At 40.0% G+C, this 26,646-nt stretch overlaps 2 protein-coding genes across 10 annotated transcripts in view; both read left to right on the plus strand.

The window, feature by feature from the left end:
- The window catches only part of Myo9a (myosin IXA), a 207,475-nt gene extending 194,299 nt beyond the window's left edge, over positions 1-13,176 (plus strand). For all 9 annotated transcript variants that reach the window (XM_051197651.1, XM_051197652.1, XM_051197649.1 and 6 more), the window contains 3 exons: positions 5,109-5,311; positions 7,409-7,530; positions 8,765-13,176. In XM_051197651.1, coding sequence (XP_051053608.1) covers positions 5,109-5,311; positions 7,409-7,530; positions 8,765-9,225 — 786 coding nt within the window. In that variant the 3' untranslated portion in view covers positions 9,226-13,176. The remainder of the gene's footprint in view (positions 1-5,108; positions 5,312-7,408; positions 7,531-8,764) is intronic.
- The window catches only part of LOC127231843 (leukotriene A-4 hydrolase-like), an 820,404-nt gene that overhangs the window by 62,167 nt on the left and 731,591 nt on the right, over positions 1-26,646 (plus strand).

Raw genomic sequence — 26,646 nt, forward strand, 5'->3', positions numbered from 1 at the left:
ATTAGGTCATGGGATATATCTTTAACATTTTCCAAAATGGCTGAAATACAATTAGCAGTGTACAGGAATTTCTGAAAGGTTCACCATCTCCCCAGTACTTGTATTGTCACATACTTTACTTTTAGCCATCATAATATACATGCATGCCACTTCTTAAATTTGGACCTCTGTCCTGTGACTCTAATGTGCACAAGTAGGTTCATTCTTCAAAATAACCTTGTTTTGTGGTATGCTAAATGTGTTTTTATATTTTTCTATACTTGGGTTGTTTATCTTTTTTCTAATTCTTTCTGAATCCTGCCTAAATCTTTTAATCAGTTATTTCTGTTGTAAGTATTACATTTTATGGTTTTGTTTTTGTGTTTTAACTTTCTTAAAAGTGACTTTTGAGTTGTTGCTGATGGGGCATGCCTTTAATCCCAGCACTTGGGAGGCAGAGGGATCTCTGAGTTTGAGGCCAGCCTGGTCTACAGACTGAGTTCAAGGCTAGCCAGGGCTACATGGAGAAACCCTGCCTCAAAAAACAAAGTGTCTTTCGAGCCAGGCATGGTGGTATATGCAAGCAACGCCAGCACTTAGGAGGTAGCAGTTGGATGATCACCAGTTGAAGCCTAGTCTTGCTTTCATAACAAGTCTTGACTCAAAAAATAAATTGTCTTGATGGACAGAGGTTAATTTTAGTGTAATCTAGTTTTATTAGTACTTTGTAGGTATGCTTAATATTTCATATTTACTAAGGTTATCTTCTCAGCACTTCATTATCTATTGAGTATGTTTTTTGGGTACCTCATTTTGATGATCATATTGACAGTACTACTTCTTTATTTAATCTGGTGTTTTTGTGTTGTATCTCATGTATATGAGGATTGGGTGTGTGACCCATGTGTATGGAGGACAGAAGACTTTGGGAAGTCCATTCTCTCCTTGTACCTTATTTTGAAGCCAGGTCTTTTCCTGTTTCTGTCATGCTGCTTACTCATTTTGTCTCTTGCCTCTTAACCTCACCACAGGAACACTAGGATTCTAGATCCAAGCCACTGCGTCTGGGTTTTTAATATGGGTTTGAGAAATCAAACTCAAGTTGTCAACCTTGTGTAGCAAGTGCTTTTGCCCACTGAGTCACCTCACTGGCCGGTTTACTTCAGCTTTCTAATAAATTAGTTTTAAATAGTCATCCTATCTTCTTCAGTTTTGGCTGTTTGTGATTCATATTGTCATATAAAGTATGAAGTATGAAGTCACCTTCATAAAACCCTTGGGAAATTTTTTGAGATGGCACTACATGTGTAAGTCCCTTTTTTTTTTTTTTTTTAAGAGATTTGCTGTTTCAGTGATATGATTTTTCCACCCATAAATGTGATCTTTCCACGTATATCATAAGTTATCTTAAGTGTTTTATTCAACTTTAGAGTGACAAAAGCTCAAATTATGAAGAAGATATAGCATTTTCAAATTTGTTTATGTCTATATACCCAACTAAAGCCATTTCTTAATGGCTTCAAATGACTTGAATAAAGTATCAGCAAAAATAAAGACATAGACAAAGCTATAGTCAGCACAGCAGTAGTCTGGGATTAAGTATGTACACTATTAGGAATCTAGCAAATACATTCTTCCACAGAATTAAAGTGGGCTATATCCCAATTTATTTGTTTGCTTGTCTACTTACGTGAGTCAGGGCCTGGAACTCATTATGTATTATGTAGACTAGGTTGGCCTCAAACTTAGAGATCCACCTGTCTCTGCCTCTTCCATGCTGAGGGATTAAAGGTGTGTGCCATGAAGCCTTGCTTAAGTTGTTTTTACACAAACTAGAAAAATATAACAATTATTTTTAAGCAGAGAGTATTCTAAGGCAATTTTATACATAATCATGGGAGCAAAAAAATCTTGATGCATTATGAACTGAACTGAGCAATACATCAATAATGGTTTAACATCAAAAAAAAAATTTTACAATTCCCTAAGCTGTCCTAGAACTTGCTCTGTAAATCAAAACAGGCTGCCCTCAAAATCACAGAAATTCTCCTGTCTCTGCCTTCCAGGTGCTGGAGTGCTGGTATTAAGGAGTACATGACTTGCAGCTTTTTATTCTTTTCCTTTTTTTGTTTTGTTTTATTTGTCTTGGAACTTGCTTGTTGACTAGGCTAGCCTTGAACACTCTGAGATCCTGGTCTGGAATGCATAGATTCTAGGATAGCTTCAAACTCAGAGCCTCTTAAGTGCTAGGATTATAGATGTGCCACCACACTCAGCTGCTTTCAACCTTTTTGAATATTTTATATGTAGCCCTTAAATAGCATATTTCTGACAATTTCCCAGTTTTAACAGGAGCATAGCTGTTGTTGATACTATATTTGGATTTTGTTTTTAAAAAATTATGTGTATAAATATTTTGCCTGCATGGATATATGTGTACTACAGGCATGTGTGGTATCTGAGGAGGCCAGAAGGTGTCTGATGCCCTGGAACTAGAGTTACAATATTAAAATATAAGCCACCATATGGATGCTGAAACTGTGAGCCCAGGTCTTTCTGGAGAGCAGCCAGTGCTCTTAACCACTGAGCCTATCTCCAGCTACTATGTTTATATTTCAAATCTGTTAAATCTGCAGGTTTTGCTTGTTTTTCCTAATGTGTTCCCTTTTCCTTTCTGGCCTCCTTTCTTCTTCTTCTTCTTCTTCTTCTTCTTCTTCTTCTTCTTCTTCTTCTTCTTCTTCTTCTTCTTCTTCTCCTTCTTCTCCTTCTCCTCCTCCTCCTCCTCCTCCTCCTCCTCCTCCTCCTTTTTTTCTTCTTCTTCTTCTTCTTTCTTTAATTGCTTCCTCCTTAATATTATCCCATTTTTTCATTCAGCTAGAGGTTTTATACTCCTTTAGCCTAAAGATCACATCATTAACCTGTACCCTGTCAATGTTCATAAATTAGTACTTTTTAATCTTTTTCCTAGATAATGTACAAGGGCTTTAATGTGTTAGCTATTGTCTGACTTAATTGCCATTAGCAGAGTTTTTCCTTTCCTTTTTTTTTTTTTTTTTTTTTTTTTTTTTTTTTTTTTTGTTATTTATAGATTTTTAAATACAAAACATTTTGTTTTAGGTGGTCTGTACGTTGTCATTGTGTGTTTTCATTCCTGAATCTCTAACTTTTCTTTTGGGCATTTCTTCCCTACCTTTGAGAACTTTCTTTAAACTTAGGTCTCCTTGTATTTTCTTTCTCTACTTTTTTCCTGAAGATTTTTGTTTAGTTCTAGATTGGTGGTAATTTGTTCTTCTCATAGTCTAAATAAATATTTTTTATTTTTTGTGAGTGTGTGTTTGCTTTTCATATTTGGCATATTGTTTTCTTTCATTATTTCTGTGGAGCTTAGAATCTAATTATTGCTATTTTTGGAGGGAATTTGTTTTTGTTTGTTTTCTGACTGCTTTAAAATTTTTTTTTCTTGACTTAGACCTTGAAATTTTTGTCCTCCTTTGAAGACATATCTAGACTTTTAAACATTCATTTAAATCAATCATTAATATCATCATTTGATTTTTTTAATGTTTTATGACTTAACATATCAGTGTCTACTATCCCTTCACTGCATATTCACCTAACATTTAAACATACAGTGCATTCTTTTTTTTATATACTGTTTTTTTTTCTTTTACTATCGTCTATGAAATTTTGCTTTTGTATTGGTTTCTCCTGGTTTCATTATTTTTCTTAAGACCTAACTTCCATTCTACTTAATTCAATTGTTTTTAGTTTGTCCTTATAGCCCAGAATCCTTGAGAACTTTTGTTTTCTGTTTGTTTTTAACTAGTTTTCATTTGCATTGTCTTATCTCCTTTTATTCCTGGTTACTTTTGATTTGAAAAATGATTTGTAGAAAGTATTTTGAGGCCTGGGAAGACATTGCTTACATAATCTTATTTTTTGCTAGATCCTTGGGTACTAGCAGTTACATCATTTTACTTCAGTCTTAGAAGTTTAAAATTTTTGTACCATTCAGATGACTTGAAGCTAGGCTATCACATCCTGTAAGAACTATGATTATTTCAATTTACCTTTTTGTCTAGAATACAAACCCTGGGAATCCCAGTGTTAGGCATGAAGGTTTTATGGGGCAGCATTTCATACCCTTTTATTCTGTACTTCAGGGGTTGGCAAGCTTTTTTCTCTGAAGGATCATGGAGTAAGTAATTTTAGATTTTGTAAGCCATCTCTGCCACTATTGAACAAAACAGCTGTAGATGATCCATTAGTAATAATGAATTTATTTTGATAAAGATTTATAAACATGAAAATAGGCTAGTTGTAGCTCCAGATGTTGCTGAACTATGCTATAGTTGCCAACTATAGTATGTTCAAAGCTCTGCTCAGATTCTGTTGTCTCTGTGAAACAGCAAATCACCAGTAAGTGCTGGGCCTCCCTCTCCCCCGGCTCCCCCAGCTATCCAGTATCTTCAAGTGTGTGTTAGTTTTTATGTTTATCTAGTCATTCTTGGCGGGAGATTCAATCTCTTAAACCTAGGCAGCTATTACCAGAAACTAAAGTCATAACAATAATGAGATTTTTTTCCCTCTCTCTTGTGTTAAAAATAGAAAATTCTTGACAAAACATACCACATCATATATGATGTTTTTCCCTCTAGAACTTGAGTTTCAGGACTTTTTTTTTTTTTTTTTTTTTTTTTTGAGATTGCCTTTATGAGGTTAAAGCTGTTAAAGCATTGTCAGAACACACTGCAAGCATGTTGAAAACAACCTGCATCTTCAGTGTTCACTGTGGCTCTGGAGCACCTGAAATGTGGCTCCTGTGATCACATAACTCAATTTTAAGTTTTAAGACTTGAAGCTATTTACTGCACAGCTTAGATTAAAAGAAGACTCTCATCTCTCAGCATGACGGTTCTTAACACCCAGGGGTGGAAATGTGTGTCCACGTTTCAGTGTTCTTAATAGAATTGTTTTAACCTAATTTGTTGGATTTATGATATTTTACCAATTATCCTATGCCTGTCCGATCCTATCATTCTCATGATGTGATGGAAGGCACTTGTCCAAAGTGATCAACATAAAACTGACACAGTTAATTTACTTTCTAAAATGATTTTTCTCTGCAGGGAAAGGGGCGTATACATCGAGGAAACTATCCGAGCCCATCCTCTCCTGTTATAGTCCGATTGCCTTCCATGTCTGATGTCCCTGAAGAGACCATGACTAGTGAAACAGCCATGGAAACTGACATCACAGAACAGCAGCAAGCAGCAATGCAGCAGGAGGAAAAGGTGCTGACTGAGCAGATTGAGAACCTACAGAAGGAGAAGTAAGTGTCCAGAGAAAAGGAAATACCACTTTTGTGTTTCCTGCCTTCTACCCTTGAGTTTTCCTTATTCATTAATTATTCCTTTGTCAAACACTATGTCAGGTGGTCAAAGGGATGTAGAGTTTTCAGAGACTTGTTGCCTGTATTCTGGGTAAGTGTGGAAATTCTTACCTCAGGAAAGGAAATTCCATGAATCTTGATGCTGAGCAGTGTGAATAGGAGGTTGTTTACATACACAGTGTATGTTGTCTCAGACCATGTTCAACAGCCATGACAGTGGAGAGCCAAGATGAGATATTACAGTCCTGACAGGTCAGGACCAGCCTGCATAAACAGATGTGTTTTGGAAAAGGAAGAGGAAGAGCTTGGCTAAGACAAAGTTCTCTTCAAGCATAGACATTAGTTGCAGTAATAAAGAAATAGCTTACGTGTTGTTATTTAAAAAAATCAGTGTGACCATGGGCCCAACAACTAGACAGAAAAAGGCAGCACCTCTCATGGGTTCTGGGGTACTGGGTAAAGGTTCTCCCTGAAGGCACTGTTTACTAGTTCTGATTGACCAATTACTCTTTTAAGAAATCATAAAAGTTCCCTTGGGTCTCTATAGTTCATCTCTTTGGTCTGAGAACTTCATTCATGAAGAATCAAGGAACTTTAATGTCAGGAATTTAGGACAACTGAAAAGCTGTGGAAATAGTGAGGCAGTAGTTACTAACCAAGAACTGAAAAAGTGACCTACCTCAGCTCTGGTAAACATGGTATTGGAGGTTTAGAGGGATAAATAGGAAAGGGTTAGGAAAGAGAAAGTGCAGAAATGTGAGGATAAATCTCAAACATGTGACTGTACATGGAAGTAGTGAGCTACTGGCAGGGCTGTGCTTAAAAAGATGGTCTGTCCCCCTGAACATGGATCTCAGTTAGAAGGCCTGGGAAGTCTAAGGGATCTCTGACAATGGAACCAGAATGTATCCCTAGTGCATGAAAGGACTTTGAGAGCACATTCCCCATGGATGGATACTCTCTTAACCTAGAGGCAGGAGGGAGGGCCTAGTCCCTACTCCAAATGACTTGACAGATTTTGTTGATCCCTCCTGGAAGGCATCACCCTTCCTGTGGAGTGGGGGGGGGGTAGGAGAGGAATGGGGGGGCATGGGAGGGAGAGGGAACTGGGAACGATATGTAAAATAAAAAGTAATAAAAGAAAAAGAAAAAGATGGTCTGTGGATTTCAGGCTATTTAAAGTAGCAGAAAGGCTAAGAAGGGCCTGACAGGAGGAGACTTGATTGATTTAAAGAGGAGAAAAAAATTACATTCAGAGCTGGCTTATTACCAGGAATTAACAAGCTGTATGATTTGTTGATTGGAGGGGAAAAGTTGCAGACATAAAAAATATATTTTGGTACTAGGATTTTGAAGTGAGTTTTTTTTTTAAGTACAAATTGAAATAAATCAAGGTGTTGATAGGGCCCTAGTAGGAAAATTCTTATTAACTACAAAAGGAAGGGACATTACTGAAATATGGGTGCATGATCCTGATCAATTAGAATATACTGTAGCCAGAGATAAAGTAAGCTTCACAGGCCAGAAAAGTTCAGTGTTTTACTTATCCAAGTAAAAGTCAAGGTAGAAGATACAGCCTGCAGTTAGTATAGCTTCAGTTCGTCGAAAACAGTGTAAGACCCAGAAAGAATTTTGGAAAAGATCTAATGTGTTTTCTGGATGAAGAGGTGGAGGTCTAGAGAGAGAAAAGAGTACTTGCTGATATGTATGTATGTATGTATGTATGTATGTATGTGTATATACATATATACACATACATACATACACACACACACACACACACACACACACATCATGAATGAATTTAGAATATGGAACTCCTAGTTTTTAATCCAGAGTTCATCTAAAATACCTATTACAACAACCTGCCTCAGCCTATATATTATATATCCCAGCCCCACTGTTACTTATAGATTTGCTGTCACCTTGTACTTTTATCCACCTGTTGATTTGCATAAGAATAAGTCCTCTTCATCACCTTGGTCAACTTTTTTCTGCTTTCTTTCATTAATGCATTTGTTGATTTTTATCTCCTAGGGAAGAACTAACATTTGAGATGCTTGTATTGGAACCTCGTGCCTCTGATGACGAAACTCTTGAGTCTGAAGCTTCTATTGGGACTGCTGATAGTTCAGAAAATTTGAATATGGATTCTGAAGGTACCATGTTTGAGAGATATGATAAATGAATATATTATACTAGAGGCACAATTTGTTTTGTAAAGAAGGAATAAGAATTCCTAAGGTGGGCTGGAGGGATGGGTCAGTGGTTTGGAAGACTCACTGGATTCTCTTCAGAGGATCTGGGTTCAATTCCCAGAACCCACATGGTAGCTTATTACCGTCTGTAACTCCAGTCCCACGAAATCTGGGACTGGCCTTTTCTGGCCTCTGAGGGTACCATGCACTTGATGCACATACATATGTGCAAGCAAAGTATGCACACACATAAAAATATATTTAAAAAAATTTAATGGTTTAAAAGAAAAACAATCCCCAAGCTGAGCATGATACTGCACATTTTTAATCTCAGCACTCAGGAAGCAGAGGCAAGTGGATCTCTGTGAGTTCAAGGCCATCCTGGTCTACAAACTGGGTTTCAGGACGGCCAGAGCTATTACAGAGACTCTGTCTTATTTAAAAAAAAAAAAAAAGAAAGAAACACAAAATTGCCATACTAAGTAGAGTCTGTTACAAATGTACTGACCTCACATGGAAAGGTGACAGATTCCTAAGGAATTATGGGTCTTTGTTATGCTTCCTCATAATTGTTCAATAGACTCATAAATGGTCAGTGTAATGCAGTTGATAATTTAATTTTGGTAACTTACCTTGGGGGGGGGTCAGTAATCATGGTTCATGGCCATTTCTTAAGAATGAGTGCCAAAATTGTGCCCTGCTGTGAGACAGAACTGTTATACCGAAGGAGGTATTTAACTGGGTGGCATGTTTCAGGGACACAGAACTTTGGAATAATGGTGAGGTGGCGACTAGTCTAGGTCTCTGCTGGTATTTGTGGAACTTGATGGAGAGGGTTTTTCTGTTTGTTTGTAGACAAGGTCTCACTCTGTAGCTTCTTGGCTGGCCTGGAACTCCTATAGATCAGGCAGGCCTCAAACTCACAGAGATCTATCTGCCTCTGCTTTTCAAGCTCTGTGATTAAAAGTATGAACCACCAGGCCCAATCCAAGAGAGCTGTTAATGATTCGTGTGTGTGTGTGTGTGTGTGTGTGTGTGTGTGTGTGTGTGTGCGCGCGTGCGCGTGCTTTTAATGACTTTGCACAAGTAGATCAGCTAGACCCATTCATTTTACAGTATACTGGCTTATATTCATTACTTGAGGTTCCTTAAGAGACACCTTCATGTACAACTTTGTGTTCTGTGTTTACATTAGAGAGAAGCTTAGCTATTGGTTCCCTGAAAGTAGCTGCCAAGTCTGAGACTTCAAGCAAGTTGCGAAAGCAGCTAAAAAAGCAGCCAGACTCTGTGGACTCAGTCAACTCCTCAGTTTCTTCATGTTTATCTAACACTACATCATCTCATGGCACTAGAAAGCGATTTCAGATTTATTCCAAGTCTCCATTTTACCGAGCTGCCTCAGCTTGTGAGGCCCTGGGAACGGAAGGACCACTAGGCCAAGCCAAATCCCTGGAAGACAGGCCTCAGTTCATCAGCAGAGGAACCTTCAACCCTGAAAAGGGCAAACAAAAACTAAAGAATGTGAAAAATTCACCTCAGAAAACCAAAGAGACCCCAGAAGGGACAGTCACATCTAGCAGAAAGAAAACTGTGGACCCAGACAGCAGCTCTGCACAGCAGCTACCACTCTTTGGAAATAATGAGTTTATGGTCTGAATGACAGGTTCATCCCTACATGGCTAGAGTGGTAAACACATCTCATCTTTGGGGCCTCTCCTGATCACTTTGTCCATAACAGTCAGTCCTAATGGTCCTGCCTCTTGTTTGAGCAGATTGTATGCTGGATTGCTGGGCTTCCTGCAGAAGTGGCTTCTTTGAAGCTTGCTAGAGATGGGCTAGCTGTGCCTTGGCTGCTGTATTTGGTTTGAGATTCCACCAAACAAAGCCACCTAGGACCTGGGGGGGTTTTGGCCAACAGTAGTTGCCTCTCCCCCATTTACCCTTCCCTTTGCACAAATACTTGTTAAGCTAGGAGGCTGATGTGATTTCTGAGGAATGCTCTGATTTCTAGCATTTGAAGAAAATAGACAAATTTCTCTTAAACATGAAAGCAAAAGCTTTTGAGTTTGTATTGGGATAGTTAGGAATTGTGGTAGAATATAATTTTCCCCAAAGATTTATGAGCAAAAGGCCAAGCACTCTATTTTAAATTTAATTTAAAAATACTCCATGTTATATTTGGAAACATAAACTATGATTTCCATTAAGCCATCAGAGCATGTCTCAATTATATCTTGTCATACAGTGAAGAGAACATACTTTGTGTTTTGTTGATGTTTGATAGCATAGTAATCAGTGCTGGTTTAACTCCTGGTTAATTCCTGCCAAATTTATTGCATAGGATAAAGTTCTGATAGCCATTCTGTCCTGATACATACACCCTTGTTATCAGATCAGATTCCTCTACTCTTTTGTTTGTTTTCTATGTCACAGACACATTTAGGTAACCCCTAAATGTGAAGGCTTCATCCTGATTGATCCAGGCTTTTGTTATTGTATAGACTAAACTGAAGACTGTATCCGAGCCTATTCTGGTGGTGGAATACCACCATAGACTCAAGACAAATAATGTGACCATGTAATCACTTTGCTACAAGTACTCACATACAACATTGCATGAGTGTTATAGAAAGCTGCCAAAAGAAATTTAGAAAGTTTTAAAATGATCTATTTAACTTTTACCTTCTTTTTTCTCAGACCATCAGTATTAGATGAAAAAAAAAAAATCAAGGACTACTTGAAGCTATTTTTGTTAATATACTTGTTCCTGAAGTTTATTGTAAATACACATGTATAGTATGCCTAGTTCTTTTTAACTTTGTGCTCCCCCTTCTTCACATGGAGTTTCTTCCTACAGATGAGAGGCCATTGGACAGGTGGTGAGAACCATTCACCCCTGGGTTTTAGGAAAAGTAAGGGCATCATTTTCATCACTGGTAGTCTCCATGTACCTAAGTTATAATGTCTGAAACATCATGTACTAGCAGTTGTGGGAGTAGAAATCTGTTTTTGCTATTTATAATGTATGTGAAATGAAACATGATACCCTTTCTTAAGTATGTGAAAATGTTTATTTTTAAAGTCACTACATTTTGTCTAACTACCATATGCACTGTTACAAAAGAGCCTTTACCACCTATAACCTGAATTTTTGGTTTTCTTCATTTTCTTTGGTTTGAAGTTATGGAATAGTAAGTCTCTTGTTAAGGCAGGGTCTCTCCTCTTACACAACACTGAACCTCATGCCACTGCTTCAGTGGTCATTGGCTGGCTCTAGAGATGAGACGTGTAGCATCATTCTGCACAGCAGCTCATGGTAGCAGGAGTCTTCCCTCTCCCTGGTATGAGTTTAACATTGAGGCACATGAAGGAAGCTTTGAAAATCTCCCCAGTGATGATGGTCAATCAGTAAATGTTAAGGTGTATTTCCCAGAAGCATTAACAATAAGAATGTGATATACTGTCCTGAAGGAACCTTACATGGCTGTGTCAAGGTGGGGGTACTGCTTTTGGCCTTGCTTACTACACAGTCTGTTTTAGTATTGGGGAGAGCAGCTACTGCTGGGTGTTAAACTGTTGCTCTCCACTTGGGTCAAAATGTTACTTAAATATTTTCTTGTTTTAAGATGTTGAACAATTTCCTTTATTTAAGAGGAATGGCCTGGGGGAATCAGCACCTGACATACATTCTCCCACCTAAATTTTTCAGTTTAATTTTTTGTTTTGTTTTCCTATAAGGTAAATTTGGGGCTGAGAAAAAAACTACCTACACTTTGTAGGAACTAGATAACTGATATTAAGAGACTTTATAATTTTCCTCAGGGACCTAAAACCTGAATTTGAATAAAGTTAAATAAAAACTTTTCAGTTGTTAGATTTGTGGATTTCTAATCATTTAACAAGCCGCCAGGATGGGGTGGGGAAAATCCACACAATCCTAAGAATGTCTCAGAAAGTGTAGGCCCTCCATGGAGGAGAAGAATGCTATTGTTGTGGGTCAGCAGGCACTATTGGTCTGACAGACATGAAGCCATAACTCAGTACAGTCAGAACCAAATGTTCTACTCCCTCAGTTCTTATCTGGGCCGTGACACTGTATTGCAGACACTCATGATACAGTCCACATCCGGGTCACAGTTCTCTCTTGCTTCTGCCTCACTGCTTTTCTTCAGTCTCAAAATGCATCTAAAGAATCTCTTTGGCAGCAGCACAGTGGTTCTCTACACGTGGAACCTATGCTCCAAACTTAAGAGCATTTTAGTTATATTACATATTTCTGCCCTCAATAACATCTACATTTTCTTTTCTAGTCATTCATTAATACTCGTCTGTAGCTGTGTATCATAGAAAATGTAGCAGAAGAAAATTCATTCTGCATCATAGATTGAAGCAAATTAAAGCAATAGAGGCAGGATTCAGGGAGGCAACATGCATAGTATGCACATAATTTGTACTTCCTGTCATTTAGATATATATGACCACTCTGGGCTTCTGAAACATAAAGGGAGATATGACCCTCTTTCTCTGAGTGTTGCTAGGAGAGACAGAAAGCTGTAAGTTCGGGGTTCAGGTCAGTAGGACCAACTCTCAGGCTTTGGAAATCTGCTGTCACTCTTACCTTGCAATGAAGAAATTCTGTGTTCCCCAGTCAAAGACAGGGTCACAAAGGTGTACTAACATGAGATGATTCAGGGAGATTGTATTTTCCCACCTCTATGCCTGTGAGCTGTGTGTTTTCAACTGTAACTAATAAGCCAGAGAGAAGAAAGAATTCTCAGGAGATGTATGAAGTTGAAAGAGTTTTAACTTTACAAAGAAGTTGTCCACATGGCTTTCTCATTCACTTTTAAGTCTTGGTGGGGAATGGACCTGCATTCTTCTGTATTGAACAGTATGTTATATGCACCAACACACTTGTGATAACTCCCCAGCACTGTGCCCCAACACCATGCTGGCCTTAGTAGTAAAAATTTTTAGGTTTTTGTAGGAGACTCAACTTTCTGTGTCCCTAAGATACTTGAGACCAGATTTCTCTGGAATATCCCCACACATGATTTGATGTTAAATGGGTACTCTCCAGTGTATTAGATCTTTGATTTCTTGGTTTAAACTACAAAAAAGCTCTACCATGGGTTTCTCCTTGTTACCCATCCATTCTTAATGCCTATTTATCAGCCCTGTTAGGTCATCCAAAAGTTGCACCTCTTGAACAAAGTATTTGTATTAGCTATGGGAAAGGTGTGGACTACAGATTAGTATTATATTATTTTAATGGATTTAAAGTAATTTATAAGTATGGTGAGTGTAAAATTTTAAAACTGTGTATTATAAAAGGACATATCCTGTGAAATATGCCACTTTACTGTTTAAGAATTCTATCAGAATGACGTATCTCATTCACAGAACTGATTACATTCCTGATGCAATCAGCAGCACTTTGTAATTTTTTTTTTTTTTTTTTTTTTTTTTTTTTTTTTTTTTGAGGGGACAAGACATTTGTATGAAGTGCAGTTTGCGTCACTCAGAATATGCACTGTATGGCTACACAAAAGCAGCTTGCTGAACAAATCACTCCATGGCTTATTAAAGGACAAAGCTTCCAGAAGTGCAGTATGTGTGGTTTGTTTTCTGGCTCTCAAGATTCATAACCCAAATGAACAACACTGATTTCTTACACTAATAAAATTAAAGGAAAGGACTCAGTTCCCAATTGAAAAGTACAGAAGTGACTACTGTCAGAACTCAACTGAATTCAAAGGAATAGCAAGCCAAGGTACTGGTCAGCTGGCTGTCAGGATAGTTTAGAGGGAATACCAAGATGGAAGACTAGAAGCACCTAGCACGTACTTCCTGTGAAATGCATAGGTGCATTTTGATGTGAGCAATAGTTAAGAACATCAGAACCAGCCAGGCAGTGATATTGCATGCCTTTAATCCCAGCAGAGGCAGATGGATCTCTGTGAGTTCAAGGCCAGCCTGATCTATAGAATGAATTCCAGGACTGTTATACAAAGAAACCCTGTCACAAAAAAAGCAAAAAACAAAAAAACATCGGAATCTTGTGAGATTTGGAGACCTCACAAGTCATAAGAGAAAATATCCTGCACCTGCAGCCTGGCCCCATAATGGGGAGGGAAAGCTGACCCTTTATAGAGATATAGATGAGAAAAATAGCCTCAGTTCACAAAGCCAGTGTGGAAGCTGACAATACAGCCGCTGGAAGGTTTCACAATCCACACTGGCTTGCTATCTTAATTAGATAAGCAATCTAAAGTCTACACAGCAGTCTTGTTTGAAAATGATTTTTATATCATCTCCCTGTGAACCCTCCATGCTGTAGCCAGGAGCTGCTTAAAAAGAGAATTTGTGTTTGAATCTGGATGGCTCCAGGGGTCAAAAAACCCTACCTTTTACTATCTCTGAGAACTCACAGACATCATACTGCAGTAGCTCCAACTAGCTACCTTGTAATCCAAACTTTGCCCAATAATTGAGTCAAACATGCTGGGTAGTCTGCAATGTACATATTACAACAGGACAAGGAGTAGAGAGTGTTACCTATAGTGTCATGAGTAACTGATTTCCAGGACAGAGGAGCATATTCTGTTTGAATATGACTAGGCAGGAAGACACGTTAGTGGTGGCAGGCCTGAGTTCTAGAGGCTCACAAGCCAGACTTCTAAATCTAAATATTTAGCTAAGTCTTGAGAACTACTAGGAATTTAGGATTCTAAACCTTCAAAGCAGGAGGCTCACAGCTTTGGCTGCTCGAAGCCCAGTGGCTACACCTAGTGGCTGAAATTCTAACTAGCAAGTTATGGAATGCTTGGCTCTTGAATCCTCATCTCTCTCCAAACTGTGGCAAGGGAGATGTGCAGTTTTTTGTGGACCCAGCTCCCATATTAAAGCCTCCTCTTCCATAGTCATAGCTTCTCTACCTTCAGTACCTCTACCATACTTTATAGTTAGCTTCTGCTCTCTGGAATTGTTAGCCAACTCTTGATATCATAGCTCTGTGTTTTCTGAGGGTATCAGCATGTTTATTTCACCAACCACAGCTCTGCATGTGCACAGATTCTAGCCCCACTGCACGAATCATACATGTTTTGTTGAACCACTGGAATGCTTAGCCATTTCTTCACATTCCAGCCCTGAACTTTCTGAGTATCAGAGCCCTCAGCTCCTGGTGACTCTGGAACTCCAGCCACTTCCCCCAGTCCTGAGTAAGAACCACTACAAGGTGAGCAGGATCGTCTAAAGTTCACAAAGACTTGTTTTGCCTATAATTGACACCTTGTACAGTGGGCATATGTTGCCAAGAGCCAGGCCTCCCGATGACTGGTAGTGATGTGGTTACAATGAGCCTAGCAACTGTAGTGAATTTCTCCGAAGAGTTCAAACAGGCAGACTCCCCAGCTTGTCAAAGAGTTTGGCTTGCCAAAGGGCTTCCTGGGGGTTGGCAAGATGCTTGGTGGGTAAAGGCACTTGCAGCCATAGCTGATGGACCCCTATGGTGAAAAGAAGTTACCCCCAAAAGTTGTCTTCTGATCTCCACAAACACACTGACATGTGCACCTGTACATGCATACAAACATTCTAGTCAATCAGTGATGGTCATAGCTCTAGTACTAGATCCCAAAGAAACAAAAATGTATGGATTGTTTTCAAAGCTCAGGGAAATCTAAAAGAACACAAACATTTAAGTAAGCACAGGAGACAATGTAGGATATGAATGAGATAATTCAGCAAAGAGAATTTTTAAAAAGTCAGATCTTAGGAGAGAGGCATCCATCCATAATTAATATATCAACTGAAAAATTTGGTCGAAAGCCTCAACAATAGATTAGATTGGGTGGAAGAAAAAAAATGTATAAGCTTGAAAATAGGTCTTTTAAAAATAATTCATTCAGGCCAAAAAAAAAAAAAAAAAAAAAAAAAAGAAAGAAAAAAAAAAGGAAGAAAGAAAAAGAAAGCACACAAAATTTATAGCATGCCATTAAGTCAACAAGTATCCATGAATCATCAAAGGCAAGGATTAGCATTATGGAGAAACTCTCCAATGAAATAATAGTGGACAGCTTTCCTAATGGTGGGAAAGACATGGCCATCCATGGGCAAGAGGCTTACAGACATGACCAGAAAAGATCTTCATAATATACAACTAAATATACAACTGTCAAAAGTATAAGGATTTGAGTCTGTACCAAGAAATATCTAAGTGAAACCTCACTATACACAGATTTCCCAGCAGAAACACTACAGGCTACAAGGAAATGGAATATCACTTCCCATATTCTAAAAGAAAATAATTGCGAATCAAGTTTATTATACCAAGGAAGTCTATGCTTCAGAAGTAAAGATCTTCTAAGATAAGCAGAAACCGGGGGAATTCATGACTTCAGGACCAGCCTTACAAAAGATGCTTAAGGAAGTACTGCCACTATGATAGCATGTGAAAATGGTAATTCCACTAGAAAAATAGACACACAAAAATAGAATCAGATTACCAAATACAGCAAACAAACTACAGAAATGAATAAGAGATGAGGAAAAGCAATATTGACAATAACTAGGAAAATCAAGACAAGTACAAGTTCCTATACTTCAGTAATAACCTTGAATATAAATGGACTAAATTATACAATTAAAAGCTATAGTCTGACTGGACAAATTTTTTAAAGCTAGATGTTATGATACACACCTCTAATCCCAGCACTCATTTGGCTGAGGCAAAAGGATCATCATGACTTTGAGGCCATCCTAGGCTACGTAGTGATGCCAGACCATACAAGATCCTGTCTCAAAAACAAAATAAGAATCAAAAATATGCTATGTATAAGAAACTCAGCTCACCAGTAAAGGCACATGAGAGCCTGGAAATGAAAAGCTGGAAAATAATACTTCAAGCAAATGAATCCTAAAGCAAGCAGTAGTTATTGCACTTTCATCTAAGAAACTAGACTAAGTGGGGGAGAATGTCAAAAGAGACAAAAAAAAAAAAAAAAAAAAAAAAAAAGTCACTAAATAATGACCACCTGATCAATTCATCACAAAGACATGCTTCTGGGCTGGAGAGATGGCTCCATAGTTAAGAGCACTTGTACAAGCAAGAAGACCAGAAGTCAGATCCACAGGACCCATGTAAAAGCCAACACATGCCCAGGCAGGTAGAGAAAGGAAAATGGCTGGGCCTTGCTGCTGTCAGCCTAGCCAAAAACTACAAGCTCCAGATTCAGGAGACTCAAAACAAGAAAGCAGAGAGTAACAGAAGACACCTCAAGCACTCCTCTGGCCATCACATATGTACAACTGCATACTATCTGCACACATATATACATACACTATACACACATGTAACACTCAGAGAGACATGGTCATCAGATGGGTTGGCAAGAAAAGGGACTTGCTAAGACTGATGACCTGAGTTCAGTCAGTCCCCAGGACCCACATGGTAAAAAAAAGAGAACCAACTCCTGAAGGCTCTCATCTGACCTCCACACACACTGTGGCATACACACACAGTGTTCATACACACACACACACACACACACAAAAATACAATACAAAATAAATAATAAAAATACAGGATTATAAATATATGCACCTAATGCATGTATTTATAGAGCACCTATGTTTAGAAAGCAGATACTAGAGGTAGTGGGGAAATTTCAGTAGTCCACTTTCATCAACAGACAGGTCATCTAGACAAGAAAAGCAAGTAACATTGGAGTCAGACTGTTCTATACATGAGACAGATCTCACAGACATTTGCAGAACATTCCACGTAGTGTTTGCAGAATACATGTTCTCACCGCTTAACATTTTCTTTTGAATATGCTCATTGTTAAAGGCCACAGAACAAATCTTAACAAATCACAAAAAAAAAAAAAAAAAGAAAGAAAGAAAGAAAGAAAAAGAAAAAGAAAAAAAAGAAATCTCTTTTCTGATCACAATAGAATGGCACTACCACTCAACAAGAGAAACTTAAGAAATTGTGCAAGTTCATGGAGACCAAACAATATTCACTGAGGAAGTTATCGGAACATTTTACATTTCTGAAAACACTTGAAAATGGAAACACAGCATGCCAAAGCCCGTGGTATGCAGCACAAACAGCTCTAGAAGTGGAATGCATATAACAACTAATTCCCAAATTTAAAAGAATGGGGAATTACTCCACAGGACCAGTCCCTTCACAAGCTCCAACAGGTCCTACCTACATAGGGTAAATGTTAGGGTAGGCCAAGCCAAGGCCTGGCTGTGAACATGGGTGGTAGCTGAGCTGGTCAGTCTGGAGGCAAGAGAAAAATCACATGGCTGTTCTAAAGGAGGGGGCTTAAATACCCTATAGTCTCAGGGGCAGAGTGATGATGTGTCCTCCATAAGCTGGGTATGTGCCCAATTGTAATGCTTTGGGTGGGGGTTGGGGAACAGGCAGCTCCAGGGGAGGAGCTGCCACTTGGTGGTTTTTCTCAGAGAGTGGTGTTTGGAGAGGAAGGAATGGCCAGATCAAGCAGTGATGAGAGGTGAGTCTGGGACCAGTTCTGGCTGAATCCCCCTCCACACCCTTCCCTGGGAACTCCCTGGATTGGCTCCCAATCTCGCTCCCCCGTGTCCTGTCCCCAGCAAGAGCACTGCTGGTGCTTCGATATACACCCACCCACCCCCCACCCTATGCCATACTCTGCCCACTGTCCCACTGAAACAGAAGGGAGAATCTAACAATCCCACCACCTTCAGGAAACTTCCTGGAGCTGCTCTGAGCACATTAGACCAGTCTATACAAGCGGGACCACCCTGAATCTCCACTTACCTGATCTCTGACCCCCACTGGAGCTCGGGACCCCAGCCAGAGATCCACCTAGCCCCACATGACTATCCTGAGTCCCTGCCTGCTGGATCTTTGACCCCCTTCGCCCGGCCTCTGCTGAAACCTGATCTTTGACCCCCATCGCCAGGCCCCTGTCTGTGGAGAGACCTCCTAGAGAGCTTGGACCACCCAGAGCTACAGACATCCAACTTCTGACCCACCTAAGCCCACAGGGGGAGTACCATGAGAGAGAGAGAGAGAGAGAGAGAGAGAGAGAGAGAGAGAGAGAGACAGACAGACAGACAGACAGACAGACAGACAGAGACACAGAGAGAGCTCACCTGCACCTACTGGAAGAAGTGATGGGAAGATGGCAATACAAGAAAACACCTAACAATAGAAAGACAAACCTGACCACCAGAATCTAGGGACTCGACACCAACTAGACCTGAATACCCCAAAGCAGATTAAGCAAAAGAGAACAACCTAAAAAATAATCTTCATAAAAATTATAGAGGCCCTCAAAGACGATGTGAGAAAATCCCTTAAAGAAATGGAAGAAAAAACAAACAAAAAATTGGAAGAAATGAACAAATCTCTTAAAGAAAGTACAGAAAGCTAAGAAAAAGGTGAAGGAAACAGTTCAATACTTGAAAATTGAAATAGAGACAATAAAGAAAACACAAACTGATGGAATGCTGGAAATAGAAAAACTGGGCAAACAATCAGGAACTACAGACACAAACATAACCAACAGAATACAAGAGATGGAAGAGAGAATCTCAGGTGCTGAAGATAAACTAGAGGAAATAGATTCATTAACCAAAGGAAATCTTAAATCCAACAAATCCTTAACACAAAACATCCAGGAAATGTGGGACACTGTGAAAAAGCCAAACCTAAGAATAATAGGCATGGAGGAAGGTGAAGAAGCCCAGTTCAAAGGTGCAGAAAACATGTTCAACAAAATCATTGAAGACAACTTTTCCAATCTGAAGGACATGTCCATAAAAGTACAAGAAGCATACCAAACACCAAATAGACTGGACCAAAGAAAAAAGACCCCTCGACACATAATAATCAAAACACCTAATATACAGAATAAAGAAAGAATATTAAGAGCAGCGAAGGAAAAAGTCAGGTAACATATAAAGGCAGACCTATCAAAATTACACCTGACTTCTCCATGGAAACTCTCAAGGCCAGAAGGTCCTGGATTGATGTTCTACAAGTTCTAAGAGTCCACAGATGCCAGCCCAGGGTTCTATACCCAGCAAAACTCTCAATCACTAAAGATGGAGAAAACAAGATATTTAATTACAAAGCCAGATATTCACAATATGTATCTGCAAATCCAGCCCTATAGAAAGTTCTGGAAGGAAAACTCCAACCCAAGGAAGTTAACTACACTCACAAAGACATAGGCAATGGATAATCCCACTTCACCAGAACCCAAGGGTAAAGCAGGGCAAATATATTCACAATACCACCACCAACAACAAATCTAAAACAAACAAGCATTAACAATCAATGGTCCTTACTTTCCCTCAACATTAATGGTCTTAACTCACCTATAAGACACAGGCTAACAGAATGGATACAAAGACAGAATCCATCCTTCTGCTGCATACAAGAAACACATCTAAGCTTCAAAGACAGACATTACCTCAGGGTAAAGGGTTGGGTAAAGATCTTCCAATATAATGGACCCAAGAAGCAAACAGGTATGGCTATCATAATATCTAACAAGTTAGACTTCAAACCAAAATCAATCAAAAGAGATGAAGATGGTCATTTTGTATTCATCAGAGGAGAAATTCATCAGCACAAAGTCTCAATTCTGAACATCTATGCCCCAAATACAAAGGCACTCACGTCATGAAAGAAACACTACTAAAACTCTAAGCTCACATAAAACCTCACACACTTATAGTGGAAGTCTTCAACACCCTACTCTCATCACTAGACAGGACCACCAGTCAGAAACTTAACAAAGAAAAAAAAGAACTAACAGAAGTTATGTCTCAATTGGGTTTAACAGACATCTACAGAACATTCCATCCAAACACAAAAGAATATACCTTCTTCTCTGCTCCACATGGAACCTTCTCTAAAATCGACCACATACTAGGAGACATAACAAACCTCAACAGATACAAAAAAATTGGAATAGTCCCCTGTATCTTATCAGACCACCATGCTTTAAAGTTGGAATTCAACAACAACACAAATCACAGAAACCCTACAAACTCATGGAAACTGAATAATGTGCAATTGCACCATACCTGGGTCAAAGAAGAAATAAAGAAAGAAATTAAGGCCTTCCTAAAATTCAACGAGAATGAGGACACAACATACCCGAACTTATGGGACACCTTGAAAGCAGGGTTACGAGGGAAATTCATTGCACTAAATGCCCATATGAATCAAACGGAGGATAGTCACATTAGAGAATTAACAGCATAACTGAAAGCCTTAGAACAAAAAGAAGCAAACTCACCCGGGAGGAGTAGACACCAGCAACAACAAACCATACAGAATGGGAGAAAATATTTGCCAACTACTCAACTGACACAGGATTAATAGCTAGAAAATATTTTGGAAATGTAAGTTTAAAAACCCATATAATCTAGTGTTTTCCTAGATCCGCCATAGTGCAAGTGCGGAGGAGCTGAGCGGCTCTCAGTCCCTTGATCAGCAGCTCGAGGGAGATGGAGGTGAACCAGGTGGCAAGCCGGACCGACGGTGTCCACGAGCGGGGAGGCCAGCAGGGAGGCTCTTTCCGGAGCTGCAAGGAAGGATCAGACCCGAGAGGAGCGGCCTTAGTCCGGGACGAATGGGCTCCTGAAACACTCCTACTGGATGGATCTCTGGCTCTTCCTCCTTTTTGACCTGGTGCTGTTCATTTTCGTGTACCTCCTGCCCTGACTTTATTGCCCAGGCATCAAGAATGTGGCTTATGGAGTGAATCCTGAATACTACAGACTTGAATAAAGAGGATTTCCAGCAGCTGAATTTCAGATCTCTAACATTTCCTTAAGCCCTGACCTCCCTAAAATAGTACCACGTATTCCAAGCCTGTTTTTAATGCTTGAATTAATGATTGTATCTAAATTATATATATAATTATATATATATAATAATGCCCTTCACTTAAATACTTAAGGGAAATTTATGTGGGATTTAATCATCCAGCAGGATTGGGCCCCTCACCATTAACCAGCCAACATTTTGGACACAAGGTCAGCAAAATAACATTCCTTTGTGAAGCTTACTTTCATGGATATTGTTGCTTTAAAATATGCTGTTTAAAAATACTTATCGCCTATGGTTGGGTAGGTAGCATTTATTCAGAAAGGCCACAGCCCCAAAGTAGCCACTATAAGTACTTTGTAAGCTGTTCCTTTTTGTTGGGTAATTAGAAATTGGTTACTTTTGGTTTTAGTGCTATTCAGTATATGAAAATTGCTTAAGATTTTTTTGGGGAGGGGTGCTTCTCCCTTATAATTAAGTCACAATATTCAGTAAACTGTTAACTGTTAGTCTTCAGGATATTGCTGCATTTGCCTGGATAATTTTTTGTAATTGAATCATCTGTATTAGAACACAGGATGGCACTGAGTTTACCAGACTGTGTGACCGGATTTGTACCATGTACTAACTTTCTCTAATAAATGTTTAGTTCTATTATTGAAAAAAAAAACCCATATAATCCAGTTTTAAAACCAGCAAGTGATCTGAACAGGCACCTCTCAAAAGGAAAGGCAAATGCCAAATAGATATATGAAAAATGATCAAAATCATTAGTCAGGAGGAAAATGTAAATCAAAACTATATTGAGACATTATCTTGGCCCAGTTAGAGTGGGTCATGGATACTAATGATGGTTTAGACCAAACGAAACTCATGAAAAACAGTTGTTTTTTTGGGGTATGTGTTGAGTGTGTGTGTATGTGTGTGTGAGGGAGAAAGGGAGAGAGAGAGAGAAGGAGAGGGAGAGAGAGAATGTGTGTTTCATGTGTGGAAAGTTAGAAGAGGACATCAGGTTCCCTAGAACTGGGGTTACAGGCAGTTGTGAGCTACCCATGTGCTGGGGTCTGGGACTGCTTCTGGCTCCTGTACACTCTTGGTGGGGGTATAAATTATTACTACCACTATGGAGAACAGCAAGGCTGAGGCAAACAGAAGTTCAAGGTTGGGACTTCAAAAAATCCTTTAGATAGATAGATAGAGCCATTAAGACTATTATCCAGACATACATATGCTATAAAATCAGTTTTCAGAGAGGTACCGGCAAGCTCATGTTTATTTCAGCACTATTCACAATACCCAAGCTATACAAACAGTCTAAGTACTAACCAACAGTTAAATGGAAAAAAAAAAAAAAAAAAAGGTATACAAACACAAAGGATTGGCAGTAAAGGAAACAGTCCAGGCAGTGGCTGCACATATTTAATCTTAACACTCAGAGGCAGGTGGATCCCTTTGAGTTTTGAGGCCAGTGTGGTCTACAAAATAACTTCAAGGACATCCAGAGATACACAGAGAAACCCTGTCTCAAAAAACCAAGAAACCTGAAATCCTGTCATTTGCAGCAAAAAGGATGGCCCAGGAGGACAGAGTGAAGCACAAAGACAAGCATGGGATGCTACCTTCCCTAAGTTGAAACTAAAGAGGTCGCCCTGCAAGTACATGGATGGTTAAAGAGGCCCACAAAAAAAGTCTGGAGGAAGGCAAGCGTGGAAGACATGCACATGCGGTGTGGAGAACACAACTGTGACAGGTCTTATAAGCTTGCTTTCTGCTGCTTCAGCCAAGAGCAACACCAGGAAGGAAAGGGTTTGCTTCATCTTACAGTGTGCAGGCCATCACTGAGGAAAGTCCAGGCAGGAACTCAAGACAGGAATTCCAAGTAAAAACCATGGAGGACAGTGCTTACTAGCTTGCTCAGTTTCTTGTTCAGCCCAGACCCACCTGCTGGGGATTGCACCACCCATAATGGACTGTCCCTCCTACAGCAATTACCAAACAAGAAAATGCCTGCACAGACACGACCACAGGTGAATCTAATGGTGGTAATTCCTCAAAGAGGTTCCTTCTTCCCAAGTGACTATGATTTTCATGAAATTGACAGCCACTGATGCTAAGTAACTATGCCCACAGTAAGTGCATTTTTAACGCAGTTAGCATTTCCCCTTTAAATGGCCAGCTTACAATGCAGCAGAGCTGAGATGTTTTTTAGTTTCCTGAAAGGAAAAGTAGCACATTGCAATGGGAAGAATTCAATCCTGAGTTGTTGTTTCATTTACCCTCTCTGTGTCAGGACATTTATTATCTTCCCAGGTGTCCTCTGCTAACACTAACTTTATTCTCCCTGTTAAGGACAGTGGCTCTAGATTGTCCTCTGCTACTTTCAACTGGGTCTCCAGTCCTCACTAACTGCCAGGATTAAGACCATCACTCAGTGGGTGTGGCTTTCCCAGGAGAAGGATTTCCTGGCTTGGGTGCTCTGGACTAGGTGCTTAGATCCTGAATGAGTAGCCTGACTGTGATCAAGCCAGGGTCAAGCTGAAATGGCAATAAATAAATAATTTTTTCTTTGATATCAAACACATTCAGTTTCTACATTAGATTAAGAAGAATGAAGGTTTTTTGTTTTGTGTTGTGTTTTGTTTTTTGTTTTTGTTTGCTTGCTTCTTTTTTGTTTTTTTTTTTTTTGTTTTGTTTTGTTTTGTTTTTTGTTGTTTTGTTTTCTTTCCTCTGTAGCTTTGGAGCCTGTCCTGGAACTTTTTAGACCAGACTGGCCAAGAACTCACAGAAATCTGCCTGCCTCTGCCACTTGAGTACTGGGATTAAAGGTGTGTGCCACCACCTACTGGCTATGAATGTTGTTTCTTAAAATGTCTGTAATTGGCCAAATAAAACCAAGAAATTTTTAAGACTTGTCCCTGAGATGACTGAGTCCACAAAAAAAAAAAAAAAAAAAAAACCTTTCTGATTCCAAGGCCCTGAGAGCAGAAAGGTGCGAAGAGAAGGTACAGGCAGATCAGAGGTGAGTACAGTCTCTTTGAACCAGGGCCTACCATGAAAGTCTGTTTGGCACAGTAGTACCTGTTGAATCCTGTGGGCATCTGGGGCTCAGAAAGACTCCAGGCTCCCGGAACTATTTCTTATGCAAACTGGAACCACCAGCCCACGGCATTTCAGTGCTTACAGCAGAACAGTAAATACAACAAAGGTCCCCATCCTATACTGAGCTTGCAGTCTAGTGGCAAAGTCCAAGGACATCCACCAAAGCAGGGTTTGGACAGCAGGTTTCAGGCCTAGCTTCTAATCTCTGGTCCTAGTTACTAGTTTTGGTCTTTCTAGTCATTTTGAAATCTTCCCTAGCCCTTCATACTTGAAATACCTGGCTTGGGAATGGTAGAGAAGCATCGAATGAACACAAAAAACGCAGTTTCCCAAGAAGAGAAAGGCCTCAGTAAGTCAAACAAACTTTCAGCTGAGCATACTTCTGGTACTGATGGCAAAAACCAAATCAAATGTCTCCCAGAAAGGCCCCAAAAAGGCCCCAAAAGAAAGCCATTACCATCTGCGTGTGTTCATCAGCTGTGTCTTAGTGTGATAATTTGGACTAGCTCTCAACTGCCTGGAATTCCAGCTCCCCAGGGATCTAAAAACCTCTGCTCCACAGGCACCGGTACCAATGATCGACGCGCACAAACTTTAAAACAACTCTTTTTTTTTTAGAAAAAGAAAGATTTTAGCTCACAGTTTCAGCCATGGTGGATTATCTCCGTTGCTTTCACTTGGAGAGGAAGAGGCAGCTTGGTCAGGTGTTCCCAGGACAAAGTATTAGAGGAGGAGCCAGGGTCCCGAGATGCCGCCCACTTGCCCACCTCCTTTCCAAATAGGACCCACCTCTTAAAGGTTACACGGGCTCCCAACAGTGCCATAGGCTAGTGCCCACGTTTCTCACACCTCCGTGAGAACTTTGAGATCCAAAACATGCAATTTCTGGTGTTTCTGCAACAAGGGAAAGCCCTCAGAGGAGTGCTGGTTTTGAGACCAAGCTGAGGACAGATGACTCAGCCTAAATACCTCCTTGAATTCTCCAAGACTGCCTCCTGGAAAATCCCAGAGTTCATTGCCAGAGAACTTCAGCAGGCCACATTTGCACTCTCAACTATTCTCAAAGGCCAACTTGAAAGATGAATGGGTCGGGCAGATGTGACCCATTTGTACCGTGTGTTTTCATCAGACATCTTTGTTCCAGCCTTAAGATAGGCATAAATTCCTGATGTGACATTAGAGAGGGCAACAGCAGTGCAGACATCAGAAAACCCAACAGCAGGCCAGATGGATGGTTTTGTTTATTTGGGGCTGGGGGGTGGGGTGGCACACGGTGAGCATGTGGAAATCAGTTGGTTTTCTTCCACCAGCGCTCAAACTGAGATCAGGCTTGGTGACAATTGTCATTTTCCCCACTGAGCCATCCTGCTGGCCCCAGGCTGATGCTTTTAGAGGATAGAATCTCAAGTGGTTGGCCTGCTCCAGTGTGAAGGTCTTCCACCCGGTAGTATTTGTCAAATCCTTTCCTCTTGGCCCAGCCCACCTTTTGGCCCCACCCACTTTTTTGCTGTTTCCGGAGCAGAACGTTTGCCTTCGCAGCTGGGATTAAAATGGAAGGCCGAGAAGGGCCAGGGAAACGGAACAGAATGCGCTAGCTGATTCCAGCGTGGAGAGGAAAAGAGAAGAGGCAATATCAGAATTAAGCAGCCAGTGATCAGCAGTACAACAAAGCGGGAGGCCACAAAGCCTTTGCTTATTTAGGAACTGTGGCGACTGGCTCTCCTTGGAGTTATGTGAGGATTAGACAACGCAACCTGGGTGAGCAGCTCACTGCCTGTTGTACATATTGTCTGACATATTAAACCCTGTGTAAGTACTCTGGCTGGACCACAGCCAGCTGATATGTTAAGTTACATATTTCTCAGGTCTCACTAACTTGCTTGGGTCTGTCTTTGTAAAAGATTGTTTGTCTGAGCCAAGATTAAGGAATGATAATGAAAAGGGCTCTCTCTCTCTCTCTCTCTCTCTCTCTCTCCCTCTCTCTCTCTCTCTCTCTCTCTCTCTCTCTCTCTCTCTCACACACACACACACACACACACACACACACACAGTCTTGCTCTGAGCTGCAGAGTGCTTTACAGATACTGAAGGGACACTAGCCCACTGGTGGGCCTTGTCTTTCTCCCCCATTCCCT

Source organism: Phodopus roborovskii, unplaced genomic scaffold (assembly GCF_943737965.1).
Source record: "Phodopus roborovskii unplaced genomic scaffold, PHOROB, whole genome shotgun sequence".
In the NCBI taxonomy this organism is placed as follows: Eukaryota; Metazoa; Chordata; class Mammalia; order Rodentia; family Cricetidae; genus Phodopus; species Phodopus roborovskii.